The sequence below is a fragment of the Oryctolagus cuniculus genome, chromosome 10 (assembly GCF_051225735.1).
Source record: "Oryctolagus cuniculus isolate XC-2025 breed Fujian yellow rabbit chromosome 10, ASM5122573v1, whole genome shotgun sequence".
In the NCBI taxonomy this organism is placed as follows: Eukaryota; Metazoa; Chordata; class Mammalia; order Lagomorpha; family Leporidae; genus Oryctolagus; species Oryctolagus cuniculus.
In genome coordinates, this window is record NC_142876.1 from 65,353,433 (window position 1) to 65,367,636 (window position 14,204).

General features: G+C 41.2%; 1 protein-coding gene across 13 annotated transcripts in view; it reads left to right on the forward strand.

Annotated features, from left to right (window-relative positions):
- Nucleotides 1-14,204, forward strand: part of PTPRM (protein tyrosine phosphatase receptor type M) — an 884,286-nt gene that overhangs the window by 505,219 nt on the left and 364,863 nt on the right. For all 13 annotated transcript variants that reach the window (XM_089305325.1, XM_089305326.1, XM_089305318.1 and 10 more), the window contains one exon: nt 12,998-13,306. In XM_089305325.1, the coding sequence (XP_089161451.1) occupies nt 12,998-13,306 (309 nt within the window). The remainder of the gene's footprint in view (nt 1-12,997; nt 13,307-14,204) is intronic.

Consider the following 14,204-nt stretch of genomic DNA (forward strand, 5'->3'; position numbering starts at 1 on the left):
AATGTGACTGACATTTTTCCAATCACTAACCATGTGACTTCTGTAAGAGTAAATGGTTTGGGTGCTCTCTGGCTCTGTGTAAACGATCAGTTCCAAACTTGCAAGGCTTTTTTGGGAGATCGTAGCTTTATGAGGGTTAGAAAAGGTCAAAACCTATTCCAAACCAATTTTTGACAGTTTTGAGAAATTCTGTGGAAATCATTTTGCCTCCTCCTGTTTTATATAGTCTGAAATAAATACCCAGGAAATCCTTTGCTGCAGACTCATTTTTTTATTTCATACAACAGTTTTCTTGTAAAGTTCATCTATTGGATGAATGGCCGTGTGTTCGTTCCAGTGCACTGAAACAATTCACAATTCTAATTTTGAGTGGAGCTGTGGTGTTCCTTCTGATGTGGTGAACTTTACACTTCGGAAATGGCACCAAGGAGCACAGGCAAAGACGAAAGCTATTCCAGTGTCAGTGGAAGCCATGCTCATGGCGCCTTGTGGCTTCTTGAAAGCTGTAGGCAAGAGATGCAAGTCACAGCCAGGAAAGGGGAAAGGCTTTTCACAGAGAATAGGGAATTCTGGAGAGAAGTCGAGTTCCCTGAACTGACTTAAAAGGAACTGAACCGGTGATCATTGCCACTCAGAGTTAGTGCCCTTTTTCAACTGTGTTGATTGACAAATACAGGCAGTTTCTAGGGGAAAGTTTCATACTAGATAAGATGTGATATGTGACGTGATTGCTACAGATGGAATAAGACATACTGGTAGAAACATAATCGACGTATGTACATAGGGTCTTGACCACGTAGATCTATGCACATCTCTGAGCTTCTTTTCTTTCAACTAAGAAAGGAGTTTGAGTCTGAAACAAGATTGAAAAGGAATTGAAAGACACTTTTTTGACAGATGGAAAGGTTCCGATCACTGTGTGTAGGGTGAGCAGAGACAGTAATTTTGAATAGAGAACTATATTTGAAGTATAGCGGATAGATTTCTCTGACAGGTGTGGAAAGCAAGGAGGGTTACATGATTGGTTCGATAGCTGTGATTTACTAATGGGGACACTTTCTGTTTGGTTCAGACGATGAGGGTAGCAATTAGAAGTCCTCTGATTGATACAGAGGAACTGTCACAGCAGGAGGGCCTCTGGCAGTGCCATGAGGGACAGATGAAATTAGGAGATGCTAGAATTGGAAGCTTTGAGAAAATGGAATTCAAGTACTTTAAAGGAGATAAATATTGGAGTCTGATAAGTGAGTCAGTGGTGCTAATTTCCAGAAGAAGAATCCATGCACTGCTGTCAACATGCGTGCTTCATAACGTATTCACATCTGCCGGCCTGCTTCATTCTTATTTTTTATTATTTTTTATTTATTATTTTTTATTTTTTGACAGGCAGAATGGACAGTGAGAGAGAGAGACAGAGAGAAATCTTCCTTTTGCCGTTGGTTCACCCTCCAATGGCCACCGCGGCCGGTGCGCTGCGGCCGGCGCACCGCGCTGATCCACTGGCAGGAACCAGGTACTTATCCTGGTCTCCCATGGGGTGCAGGGCCCAAGCACTTGGGCCATCCTCCACTGCCTTCCCTGGCCACAGCAGAGAGCTGGCCTGGAAGAGGGGCAACCGGGACAGCCTAGTGAGCCGCGGTGCTGGCCCCTGCTTCATTCTTAGTATTGCAGTTGTTCATTAGCAATGTGTTCTCTAAGGACTTTAAGTGTGTGCAGCCTACATCAGGTAGAGAGCATAACTGTCACTCAGGTCGCTTCCGCTGTTTGAGCAGTATACACATCCATCTACAAACATGCACATATGTGCGCGCACACACACGGGTTCAAACAGGGCCTCTCCATACAGTTCTATAGGTTGTGTGTAAACATGTGACACCCATGCATAACATAAACCTGATAGATTTTTTTTTTTTTTGAGGTGGATTTCTGACAGATGATAGTGTCTTGAGGCGTCATCTCTTTATACACAAGTAGCATAAAGGCCAGCTGTGGCCTAACACAATGACCTGTCCTTGTGTGAGTTACGAAGGACCTAATCACAGAACCGGCACCCCGACCGGGACTAGAATCTGGGGTGCCAGCGCCGCAGGCGGAGGATTAACCTATTGAGTCGCCATGGCGATGGCCGGAATGCACTTCAGATTGAAAGGTGAGGGTTGTGTTGGATGACAATTAGGTCATCCTTTTTTGGATGGATCACAAATATCCAAGAGTGGAAGAGAATGAGCCTAAGAAACCTGGGACAGAGAGGAGGAATACAACAACTGCTCCTTGAGGGTCAGCACCCACTATCTCTGATCTGAGGCTCACTCTTTGAAGAGCCAAGGCCTGATTTCAGGAATGTGAACACTACTGGTGCAAAATCTGTTGTGCTTTCCCAGGAGAGAGCTTTTCAAGTCAGAGGGCCCTATTCCATCAGTGCAGCTCTAGAACAGCTCAGTCTTTAATGACATATGATCCTGCATCCTTTCAGTCTGCCTAATAAAAAGCCATCACCCGTCTGTCATCTTAGAAGAAAGCCCAGGAGCCAACAGTGTTTGGGGGATATTTATGCTTTCCCTAATAATCTTTTTTTCTGAAGTTATTATATAATAATTGCTACAGACAAAAGAATATATGTAACCTAGGTAAATTGTGCACCTGTCCGAGCTTGAGGACAGGATGTCCTTAAAACCTTTGCAAGTCACCAAATACTTTCCTCCCAACTTTATCCAGGACAGAAGGAATCAGTAGCCTGTGTTTTTATGTATTTTTTCTTTGCTTTTTCTTACCTCATTATTAAAATAGTTTCATCACACAGTGTGTATTCTTAAATGAGGCTCTTAGGTGTGTGTGGGGAGCAACTGGGAGCAACTCGGACTAGACTAAGTTACTGGAATTAAGACTTATTCTATGCATCTGCTCTCCCACAATATGGCGCTGGGAGAGGAGAAAACAGCTTCTACGCAGCTGCCTCTTGCCAACTTGAGTGATGACCTCCAGGAGCTGATCCTGCTCCTGATTGGAGGAGAGCAGCGTACTCGGCGTGTGGGCAGCCGAGTTGGGATTGGCGGAAGAGGACTATAAAGGAGGAGAGAGACAACATGCACCAGGAACATCTAAAAGGAACATCTAAGGGGAACATCTATCTGAAGGAACACCTGTGCAGCCCCCGAGAGAGCCGGCCGGCGGTGTGCCGCTCCCCCGCGGAAGTGGGGAAGGTGGCAGGGGGAACCGCCCTTCCACGGAGGTGGAAGGGTCAGTAGCCAACCCGGGAAGAACCAGCAGCAAACCCGGGGAGGGCCGAGCAGACGAAAGAACAGTGCAGGGTCCTGTGTCGTTCCTCCACGAAGACGGGGAGCGACATAATGGTGCCGTGACTCTGATATGAAGCCTAGGCAGGGTTTAGTGTCGTTCCTCCACGAAGAGGGGGAGTGACAGTGTGTTTTCAGTTTTATAGAATTGCATCGTGGTAATCTTCTGAGACTTTTTTTTTCTGATTAATACTGGGTACATCTAAGATTCTTTCTTGCTAGGAGTTATAGCTTATTCATTTTCAGTGTAGTATCACTTTCCATTGTATGGATATTTATCTGTTTTCTGCTCGGTAATTTGTGTTATTTCCATGCCTTTCTTAGGCTACTAAAGACATTTCTGCACATATCTCCTGGTGCCCAGTGGGAAGAATTTTTCTAGAAATGTGCTTTTCAGTCTTGGTGCAATATGAAATACATTTCATGCTGTGACCTAATTGTCATCCAACACAACCCTCACCTTTCAATCTGAAGTGCATTCCGGCCATCGCTGCGGCTTACTAGGCTAATCCTCCGCCTGTGGCGCCGACACCCTGGGTTCTAGTCCCAGTCAGGGCGCCGGATTCTGTCCCGGTTGCCCCTCTTCCAATCCAGCTCTCTGATGTGGCACAGGAGTGCAGTGGAGGATGGCCCAAGTCCTTGGGCCCTGCACCCGCATGGGAGACCAGGAGAAGCACCTGGGTCCTGACTTCAGATCAGCACGGTGCACCGGCTGCAGCGGCCATTGGAGGGTGAACCAATGGAAAAGGAAGACCTTTCTTTCTGTCTCTCTCTTTCACTGTCCACTCTGCCTGTCCAAAATAAAAATGAAAAATAAAGTGCATTCCAAGGTTTCTTTTTCTATCCTTTTGCTTTAAAACAAGCAATAGCGTGAGTGTATGACCTAAGGATGCAGCCTGCACTTGAAGCACTCCCCAAGCCAGAGCTACTCAAGGGGTCACATGTAAATGAAGATTCCATGTTGGGAGGTCCAGAGTAGAGCCTGAGCATCTGTGTTTCTTTTTCTTTCTTTCTTCCTTTTAAATATTTTTCACTTTTGTGTCTCTTTTAAAGATTTTTTTTTTTTTTAATTTGAGACGTGGAGTTGCAGAAAGAGAGAGGGATAGACAGAGAGAGGTCTTCTAGCCGCTGATTCACTCCCCAAACGACTGCAACATCTGGAGCTGGACCAGTCTGGGCTGTCTCCTGCTGATTTTCCCAAGCCATTTGCAGGGAGGTGAATCAAGTAGAACAGCCAAACACAAACCCATGCCCATATGGGGTGTCCACATCCCAAGTGGCGGCTTTACCCACCCTGCCACAATGCTGGTGCCATGTTATTATTTTTTAAACATAATTTTACATTTTTCGTTTTTTTGCTCATCATTTCTTGCAACATCTCCGTCTTCCTTCATTTACCATGCTGTGTTGTAGGCTCCTTGATAGTTAGCCTGCTCATTTTTGATTCTTTGAAATCAACTTCATTTCCTCTCTATCCTAGGTAGTTTTGCTACCTTATCATTCTAAGTTGATATGTTTTCCCTCAGCACTTTGAAAATATTTCCATCTCTCTTTCCTTTCTTTCCTGCATCCAGATGATTTCCTGTAATCTATTCTCTAGTTCATTAATTCTCTATTCAGCTGTGTCCTATCTAACTATTTAATCCTCTATCATGAAATGAGCATTATTCTTTCATGTCAAAAATGTCTTTATTTTTGTAGTTGCCTATGACATGTGCACCTTTGTAATTACATTTTGAAATTTGAAATCATTACTCAAAGTTTATACTCTTAGGTAATTTAGGTTATCTAAGTTATTTTTTCCTATTTCTGCTGATTCTCATTTATGGTAATTTATTCTCTGGTGTTTCTAATGATCTTTACAGATGAGCTTATTTGCTTGTGCCTTATCTTTGAAAACAAGGGTCCTAATTTAAGGAACATTTTCTTCCTAGATTTGTGTTTGTGTTTGTGTTTTGTGGGATCCAGGAGACAGTATTCACAATGGATGATTTAGCCACTGCTAATATGTGGAATTATCTTAGGACCATTAGGCATCCCTACCTTATCCCTGGCCCAAGGCTTAGAATTGAAGTTGCAGAAGCTGACATAGTCAACTAAGGTTTCAACTTACACTTCCTTTAGGACACGGGGCATTGTCTAAGGTGTTGCTAAAATCACACCACATCGTATGTAATATAAAACAGTTGTCTGATCCTGGATCTGGTTGTTTTGAAATTAGAAAGTCTGTCAGAATAAATGATATACTATTTCATTGTTAACAGAAACCTTCATGATTAATTTAAGGATAAATTATCCATCAACTTATTAATTTGTCTAGTTCTCTATGTGGTGAGTTTGACTATTTGACTGTCATACAAACACACATGATATGATATACATTATACATATAAATATACATGTAGATAAATGTCTCTAGAATTATGTCAAATAAATGATACTGTTCACAAAATGGTCCCACTAGACTGCACCTTTTTCATTTAACTGGAACAAGTGCTGATCATTCAAGATCTTTCCTGAAGGGCTGGTATAAGCTCATAGCATTGAAATGTAGTCTCTCCAGAGAAAATGGAACGTGTAAACACTCCTTTCCTTTTGGAGAGCAACTTGATGTGGTTTAGTTCCCTTGAAGACGTGCAGACTCTTCATCAGTCGCACCCTGTGTGTGCACCCAAGAGAAACTGCAGCTAAGAGGGATGCGTGCTGGAGCTTGTTGTGTAGAGAAAATAGGCTCAGCTTTGTGTTCCCCAAGTAGGGAAAGAGATCAGTAAACTGGTTCATTACAGTGTAATTCTATGTGCCAGGTAACATGTTAACTAGGTCTGTATGCTTCTTCTTGACTATGGTAAATGGAGCCTCAAGTTACAAAGACTGATAGTATTTTTGTACACTTTAAAGCACCTTAGAGATTAAATATTGATAGATGGGTATGCCTATGGATATATAGTTATATCTGTAGAGGTAGATCTATAATAAAAGTATAAAATATGCCTGAGAATTACAAATCATAACCTTGGGTCAACAAACAGGGCAGTGGAAAGGACTTGCCCCTGTAAGTGCTAGGAAGTAAAACACAACAATGTTAGCATTTATGTCAGTAGGTACTCAGGTAACTGTTTTCTTTTCACTTTTCACTGTGTTATAAAAGGTATAATTTAAAATTTCAAAAACCTTAAACACCAACAAAAAAAGAGTAATTCATGTTTAAAAGAAAAACATCTTTCCACTACTGTGAGATTTGTCACCTTGTTTTATACAGTTAATCAATTCAGGCAGAATAAGATATGACAAATATTATTGCCATTGAGTACCTTATCATATTTTTTGGAAGGTATAGCTAGTAAATTTTTACCCTCTCTTTTTTCCAACCTCCAACAAACTCTTGGAAATTTAAATTTTAAAAAATTATCCTGAAGGTGTTGGTGAAATTATCTAAAGGCAGGTCCACTGGGTGACTAACCCAGGAACTCATATGCATTCTCTTATTATTTTTTTTAAGATTTTTATGTGTTTATTTGAAAGTCTGGGTGAGGGAGAGAGAGAGAGAGAGAGAGAGAGAGGTAGAGACACAGAAATCTTCGTCTGCTGTTCACTCTCCAAATGGTCTCAATGGTTGGAGTTGGGCTGTTCAGAAGCCAGGAGCCAGGAACTCTGGGTCTTCTTGGTGGGTACTGTTGCCCAAGAACTTGGACTATCTTCCACTGCTTTCTTAGGTGCATTAGCAAGGAGCTGGATCAGAAATGGAGCAGCCAGAACACTAACCAGTGCCCATTTGGGATGCCAGCACTGCAGGTGGTGGCTTTACCCACTACGCCAATGTGCCAGCCCCTGTTAGGTTTTAATGTACAATGCAAACCAAGAACTAGGCAAAGCTGTTGTGCACTTTGACCTTTTAGGATTACCTAACTCTACTAGAGAAGGTTCACACTAGACTTTTGTGTAGAGTAGCTATTCAGCCATACCTGTTGCTGGGGAAGGTCTGTATTTTTACCATAGTTTATGTCCTATTGATTTTATTATTTAAGGTTATCTTTCCCCTTCCCTAAAAAATTTGAGTGGGAATTCTGGCTTTCTAATGTGATTGAATTAAAATAATCGATATAACTGATAAGTGTATAGTCCACAATGCAGAAAAATGAAGTAATAGGGTACTTATTTTTAAAATTTAGACCATGCTTACACCAGCACTTGGAAAACTTGAGAGACACTATGAGAATGTGTCATCCTAAACCAAGAAATAAAGTATAATATCTGATTCCATTTAGAGTTTGACATTGCTATATTTTGAGTTCTTTAACCCGAAAGATTATTTTCTCCTTTTAAACTGATACTGTTTTTGAAATTCAGCTTGTTTGTTAGGGCATTTCTTAATTCTAAGAATTAAGATTAAATGTGGGGCCGGAACTGTGGTGTAGTGGGTAAAGCGGCTGTCTGTAGTGCTGGCATCCCATATGGGCGCTGGTTCGAGTCCTAGCTGCTACACTTCAATCCAGCTCTCTGCTGTGGCCTGGGAAGGCAGCAGAGGATGGCCCAAGTCCTTGGGCCCCTGCATCCGAAATGGAAAACCTAGAAGAAGCTCCTGGCTCCTGGCTCTGGATCAGCCCATCTCCGGCCATTGTGGCCATTCAGGGAGTGAACCAGCAGATGGAAGATCTCTCGGTCTCTGTCTCTCCCTTTCACTCTCTCTGCCTCTGCCTCTGACTCTCTGTGGCTCTGCCTTTCAAATGGATAAATAAATCTTTAAAAAAAAAAAAGATTAAATGTGAGAGGTGTCAATGTAGTATCTGTGAGAAGTATTCCCACGGAAGAGACTATTCAAATTCATGTAATTCTTGTGACAAGTTTTAATTCACTTGTTACATCACAGGTGCCTATGTGGGTACTGCAGAATGTTCATCAACAATGACATTAAGATTACCCTGGTGCAACAAAAAATTGAAATCCATGCATGAAGGGTCTTCAAAAGCTCATGAAAATGTATATTTTGAAAAAAAGAGGTATGCACAGTTTTCAAAACATTTTATATAGAAGTAAACTTATCTTTCAAGTTCCATTTTTCCACAAACTTTTTGAAGCATCCCTGTAGATGGCTGTAGGGTTGCATAAACGAAAAACTGATTCAGAATTTTCAACTTGACTGACAAAGACACTTTTTAAGCTCTGCAGAGCCTTGCCAGTTCAAACACTAGAACCATGCCACTTGCAAACAGTGCCCTAGACCTGCAGTCATTGCTACTTGGGAATAGACAGCTCTTAGGCAGGCTGATCCAAGCTAGCTCATCCGATCTTTGGTCTGATTTAACTGAACAGTAATATAAATAAGATGTGCCTTTATTATTTTTTGTTCCCTTGTATGTGACTGATGAGGCAGAACTACAATGCAGGTACTGAAGGGGACCACCATGCCATTCAGTTTGTTATTCCCTTTATTATAATAGACCTCTGTATGGTTCATGAAAAGGTAGAAACCTGTTAGCAGTAGCATTGGTTGTAATCTATGTTTTTGATTATCAATGACAGGATCCTAAAATTACACCCAAATCTCTCTCACTGGTTCTGAAATTGAGTTTCTGAAAAAGCACTGTAGAAGTAATAGAAGGTAAAGTGCAGAGTTCCAGAGAAATGAGCTGTGAATTGAACCTGCAATGGAAATTGATCCTATCAGTCAGTTTCTGCCCTTATTCGCAGAAAAACAGGACTGAATGTAGAAGGAGCCGGGATCACTGATTAAACAGGATGCTAAAGTGCTGGAGGCTAGAACTGGGCTTGCTGGTCCCTCAGGTCAGAACTGCAACTGTCAGACTTCTCTGCTTGAAACCTGGCTCCAACTGGCAGAAAGAGAACAGAATGAAAAATGCCGCAGGCACCAGCCAGGGAATCGGTAAGAACTCCCTGACTAGGCTACAGCCAGTGCATTCCTTAGGGAGACTTCTCCAGTCTCTTATCAGAAGTCAGTGGGCCCAGATTGGGCTGGTTGGCTCATGACTCATGCCAGTGGGGCCTGTCATGATGCCAGTCTCAGGGAAGGGACCTGAGGGTGGAAATGTGAAGAAAGATGGCCTCTGAATGGATTCCTATCCTCAGTAGCATCTTTAGGATGGTGGCAAAAGAGAGGCAAATATCCCCAAAAACTAGTGAGCCTATGAATATAATCTACTCCCCTGGTATCTTTCTGGAAGAAATGTATATGCACACATAGAAAGGTAGGGATGGTATGCCAGAGGGTTTTTGTTTGCCTTGTTTTTGTTGATCAGTGTTTGTATTCTGCAAATGCAATGTGAGTCACAGTTAGCCCACTGAAATTACACGTTTGTGATTATGAAGTTGCCATTTATTTCCTGCAGTGTGATAAATTTCTGCAGTCTGCTCCTCAGAGCCTTCAGTGATCCTCAGTCTAACTCACTGGAGTCAGTGTCCCCATGCAATCCCTCACTCACAGTTAGCAGACTCAGATGGAAATAGCTCTGGATAAACACGGAAAATAAAGGTACAATGAATCACTAACTTAAGATGGAATCATTATAAACCTATTGCTGAATCAGAACTCAGCTTTGCAGAGTGGCAGAAGACAAGAAAACAACAAAGAAAAACTGAAATCAGGGAATTTGCTTAGGATGAGTCGATAGGATTTGCCCATTCCCTAGTCATTGTACTCAACCTGTCGATGCCATCATTGCCATCAATGCTATCACAGGCATGGTGGCATACAGCATGCTCTGTGTGCTAGTGGATGGATCTGCCTTGTACTAACCATTTCCCCAACTCTGGTGACTTTACTTTGAGACCCTGGCAAGGAAAATGACAGTTTTCCATCTAGGGTGGACCTTGTTGCCTATGTCATGGTATTGATTCATATTCTCTCTCATGCTTAAACAAAAGGAAGAATATTTAGAGATCAGCCTGATAATATTTTAGTTGACACAAACAGAACTATCTAAGATTGCAAAGGACATAAAGGAAAATATAGATATTCCTTGACTTACATTGGGGTTATGGTCTGATGAACTCATCATAAATTTAAAATTGTGAAGATATTGAGATATTCAAAAATACTGAAGATGCTTTTAGGAAATCCAATCTGTTGAACATCAAAGCTTAGCCTGGCCTCCCTTACATGTCCTCACATTTACATGACCTACAGTTGGGAACATCTCATATAGACCTATTTTCTAATAAAGTGCTGAATGTCTCATACAATTTATTGACTGTAGTATACTGTAGAATATTGATTATTTCCTTAGTGACTGTGGGGCTGTGCTTGCTGCTCCTGCCCAGCATCTAAAAGAGGAGTGAACGATACAGCACCAGTCCAGGAAAGATTCTAATTCCTCATTCCAAGTATAGTTTCTACTGAATGCATTTTGCTTTTATACCATTATTGTTTAAAAAAAAATCCAAAGTCCAAGTACCATCAAGTCAAAGACCATGTGGACTCTGTTTATAAAAGCTTTTGAGGAATAGTTTTATTTTGGTTAACCTGAAACTTGAAGTTGCAAGCCAGTGAGTGCAAACCTCTTTTTGTTTCAAAGTTAGAACCTCCTAAAACCTCTGCCTCTGGTTTGATACCTACTGCTCATGACCAGTCTGACTTGACACTTGGTCGGAGATGATTGTTCTGTGCTAAGCTTAGCTAGTTTCCTTGGCAAACGTTTGTGTGGAAAGTTTGAGAGATCAGTTTTTAAATTTGTTGTTGTTGTTGTTGTGATGATATCCCAAGAGGCTCTAATAGCAAGGAGAGCTTGAATTTTATTAAGACTTGACCAGTGGACAGACAGAGCCCTTTTAATCCTGGGACCCACTTGAAGTGTGTATTTCTGAGCTAAATATCACCAAAATGATGCAGGGTTTTTTCAGATTTTTAATTTTTTAAAGGTTTATTTATTTATTTTGAAAGTCAGAATGACAGAGAGCGATCTTCCATTTTCTGGCTCATTCCCTAGATGGCCGCAACAATGCAGAAATGAGCCAGGCTGAAGCCAGGAGCTTCTTCTGGGTCTCCCACATAGGTTTAGGGGCCCAGGTACTTGGACCATCATGCCGCTGCTTTCCCAGGCCATTAGGGAGCTGGATCAGAAATGGAGCAGCTAAGAAACGAACCTGTGCCCATATGAGATGCCGATACTGCAGATGGTAGATTTACCCACTATGCCACAACGCTGGCCCTGAAGCAGGTTTATTTATGCAACAGAAAGTAGTTTTCCATCAAAATTAAGTTAGAACCGCATTGCTTGTTTAAACTAATATCTGAAGCATTTAGTCATTTTATTAGTAAGTAAAATTGATGAAAACCTCGAGAAATGCTGTGGAGCAGTCCTTGAGGAAGCCTGTGGTTAATAAGGGACAGGGTGAAGAGTCGCATGCTAATCTGTATTAGGGGTTGGAACTTACTAAAGGTTTTCATAAACATTCAACTAACAAGGCATTATTTAAAATCAGATATTTCCTTTTAAATTGTAAAAAGTCACTAATTTATAAAAAAAAGTCCATGTTATTTCTAAAATACTTATTTATCATAGTTTCCCTAGAACTAGTCATTTAAATATTAAAAATTCACTTAGTAATTAGGAACATTCTGTGAGAATGCCACTCAAGATTCCTTGGGGGAGTTTTTGTCTGCTTGTCCTTGGTTCCTAGAGTTGTTGCAGGATAGAGTAACACAGTGCTCGTTAGTAGCCTGTTTAATATTTGAGCAGATATCTCCTACCTTTCATATGGAAAACCAAAACATTGTTTCACTTTAAATATTTGTATTTGTTGAAGGCTGTATGTAAAGGGGGTTCTAAGTTATCTCTAGGGCCTAAATGATGGAGAAAACAGACACAAAGAATTTTTGTAAAGATGTATTTGTTTGAGAGGTAGAGTTACAGAGAGGGAGAGAGGGAGAGAGCGAGAGAGCAAGAAAGAGAGAGAGATCTTCCATCTACTAATTTCACTCCAAATGGCTACAGTGACCAGGGCTGGGCCAGGGTGAACCAGCAGCCAGGACTTTATCCAGGTCTCCCGTATGAGTGCAGGGACCCGAGGACTTGGGCCATTCTCCACTGGTTTGCCAGTTACATTAGCAGGGAGCTGGATCAGAAATGGAGCAGCCGTTTCTCTCTCTCTCTCTCTTTCTCTCTCTCTTTCTCTGCCTTTCAAACAAAAAATAAAGAAAAATTAAATCTATGTAAATATATATTTAAATATATGCATGTGTTAGTATTCAGATTGATTTCTTGTATCAGAGGTCCGAGGGGGGAAAGGTTGAAATCATATGGCATTTATGATCTCCTAATGAAACGTTCAGAGGTCGTTATGTTGAGAACTGGTGTGGTAGAGGGATTATCAGGTCTCCTGTCTCCTCCAACATTGCTTTGGATTCTTGATGTTTAGGAGCTTCATGGTCCCTCATGGCTGCACGAGTTTCGCACATCATATCCTCAATCTAATAGGAAGGAAGAAGGATCAAACATGGTGTGTCCCTTCTTTTTAAGAACATCTCCCAGAAACTGTTCTTGACCTTTTATTCTATTTGTCATTCACATAAATGAACTTCGATGCACAGCAAAATGGAAACTTTGTTCTTTATCCTGGGTGGCCTAATGCCTAGCAGTGAAGAAGACCAGATGCTGGGAACACACGGGAATATTTATGATAATTGGATTTCACTAGAGCTTTTAGAATCATTTTTGCTTATTTTTTTTTTCCTCTTCTTTTCTAAACAGATCCCATGCGTGGCCCAAGAAAACTAGAAGTGGTAGAGGTGAAATCTCGACAGATCACTATCCGCTGGGAGCCGTTTGGGTACAATGTAACTCGCTGTCATAGTTACAATCTCACCGTCCACTACTGTTACCAAGTTGGAGGCCAGGAACAGGTGCGAGAAGAAGTAAGCTGGGACCCAGACAATTCCCACCCGCAGCACACGATCACAAACCTGTCGCCGTACACCAACGTCAGCGTGAAACTCATCCTCATGAACCCCGAGGGACGCAAGGAGAGTCAGGCGCTCGTCGTCCAGACGGATGAAGACCGTGAGTACCTTTCCGCGATCTGCTTGTGTGAAGTGCGTCCTTTCAGACAACAGTCGCGTCCTTTCTGTTGAGAGCTGTCTGCTACCAACAAGGGAAAGAACTACTTGCTTTCTTTAATATGCATGTGCATCCATGGCCTCTATCACATGTAAGCACTCCTTGAAAGAGGTAAAAGGGACTAAAGATGTGGAAATGTATTTTAAGTCTCTATTTTTTATATATTTTAATTCCTATTGCAATAATTCTGTATGGTTCTAAATAACCCCTCATTCAAGTTTTATTATCATGCAGGACTGGAAAGTTGTTCTTTAGGGTATTAGATTATTTATGTGAGATGTTTATTTAAATATATTTAAATGAAATTCTGAAACATTTTTCATTGTTCAGGTAAAAATTCAGCACCGGATAGAGGCAACCCTTGCTTATTAACACCATGTTCAGAAACAACATCGTTGGTGGTCATGAGATACGTAATTTTTCCTGATAGAAACAATGTCATAATTGAATATTACCTTAATTAACAAAGATTTAACAAATAAACTATGCATGTCACCAGCAATTCATCAAAACAGTGAAAGCAGATACACAACTGTAATAAACTCTAAAATAATGTAAAAATCGTAAAATTGTGCCTTGACTCCCATACCACAGATATAAATGTGCTTCTGCACTGAGTATACAGGGAATCCTTACGTTGAACATGTTCATATAGCATACAAAATACACGAGTATCATGCACAGGGTCATATTTGACCTCAACTTCATTTTCCAGGAATTAAAATCAGTGGCAAAGAACTTGAGATGCCCATTAAATGAATACATATGCATCTCTGGGAAAGGTCGATGTTTAACATTTTGTTTCTTCATGAAGTTGATTAGATCATTTTGATCATGGGTT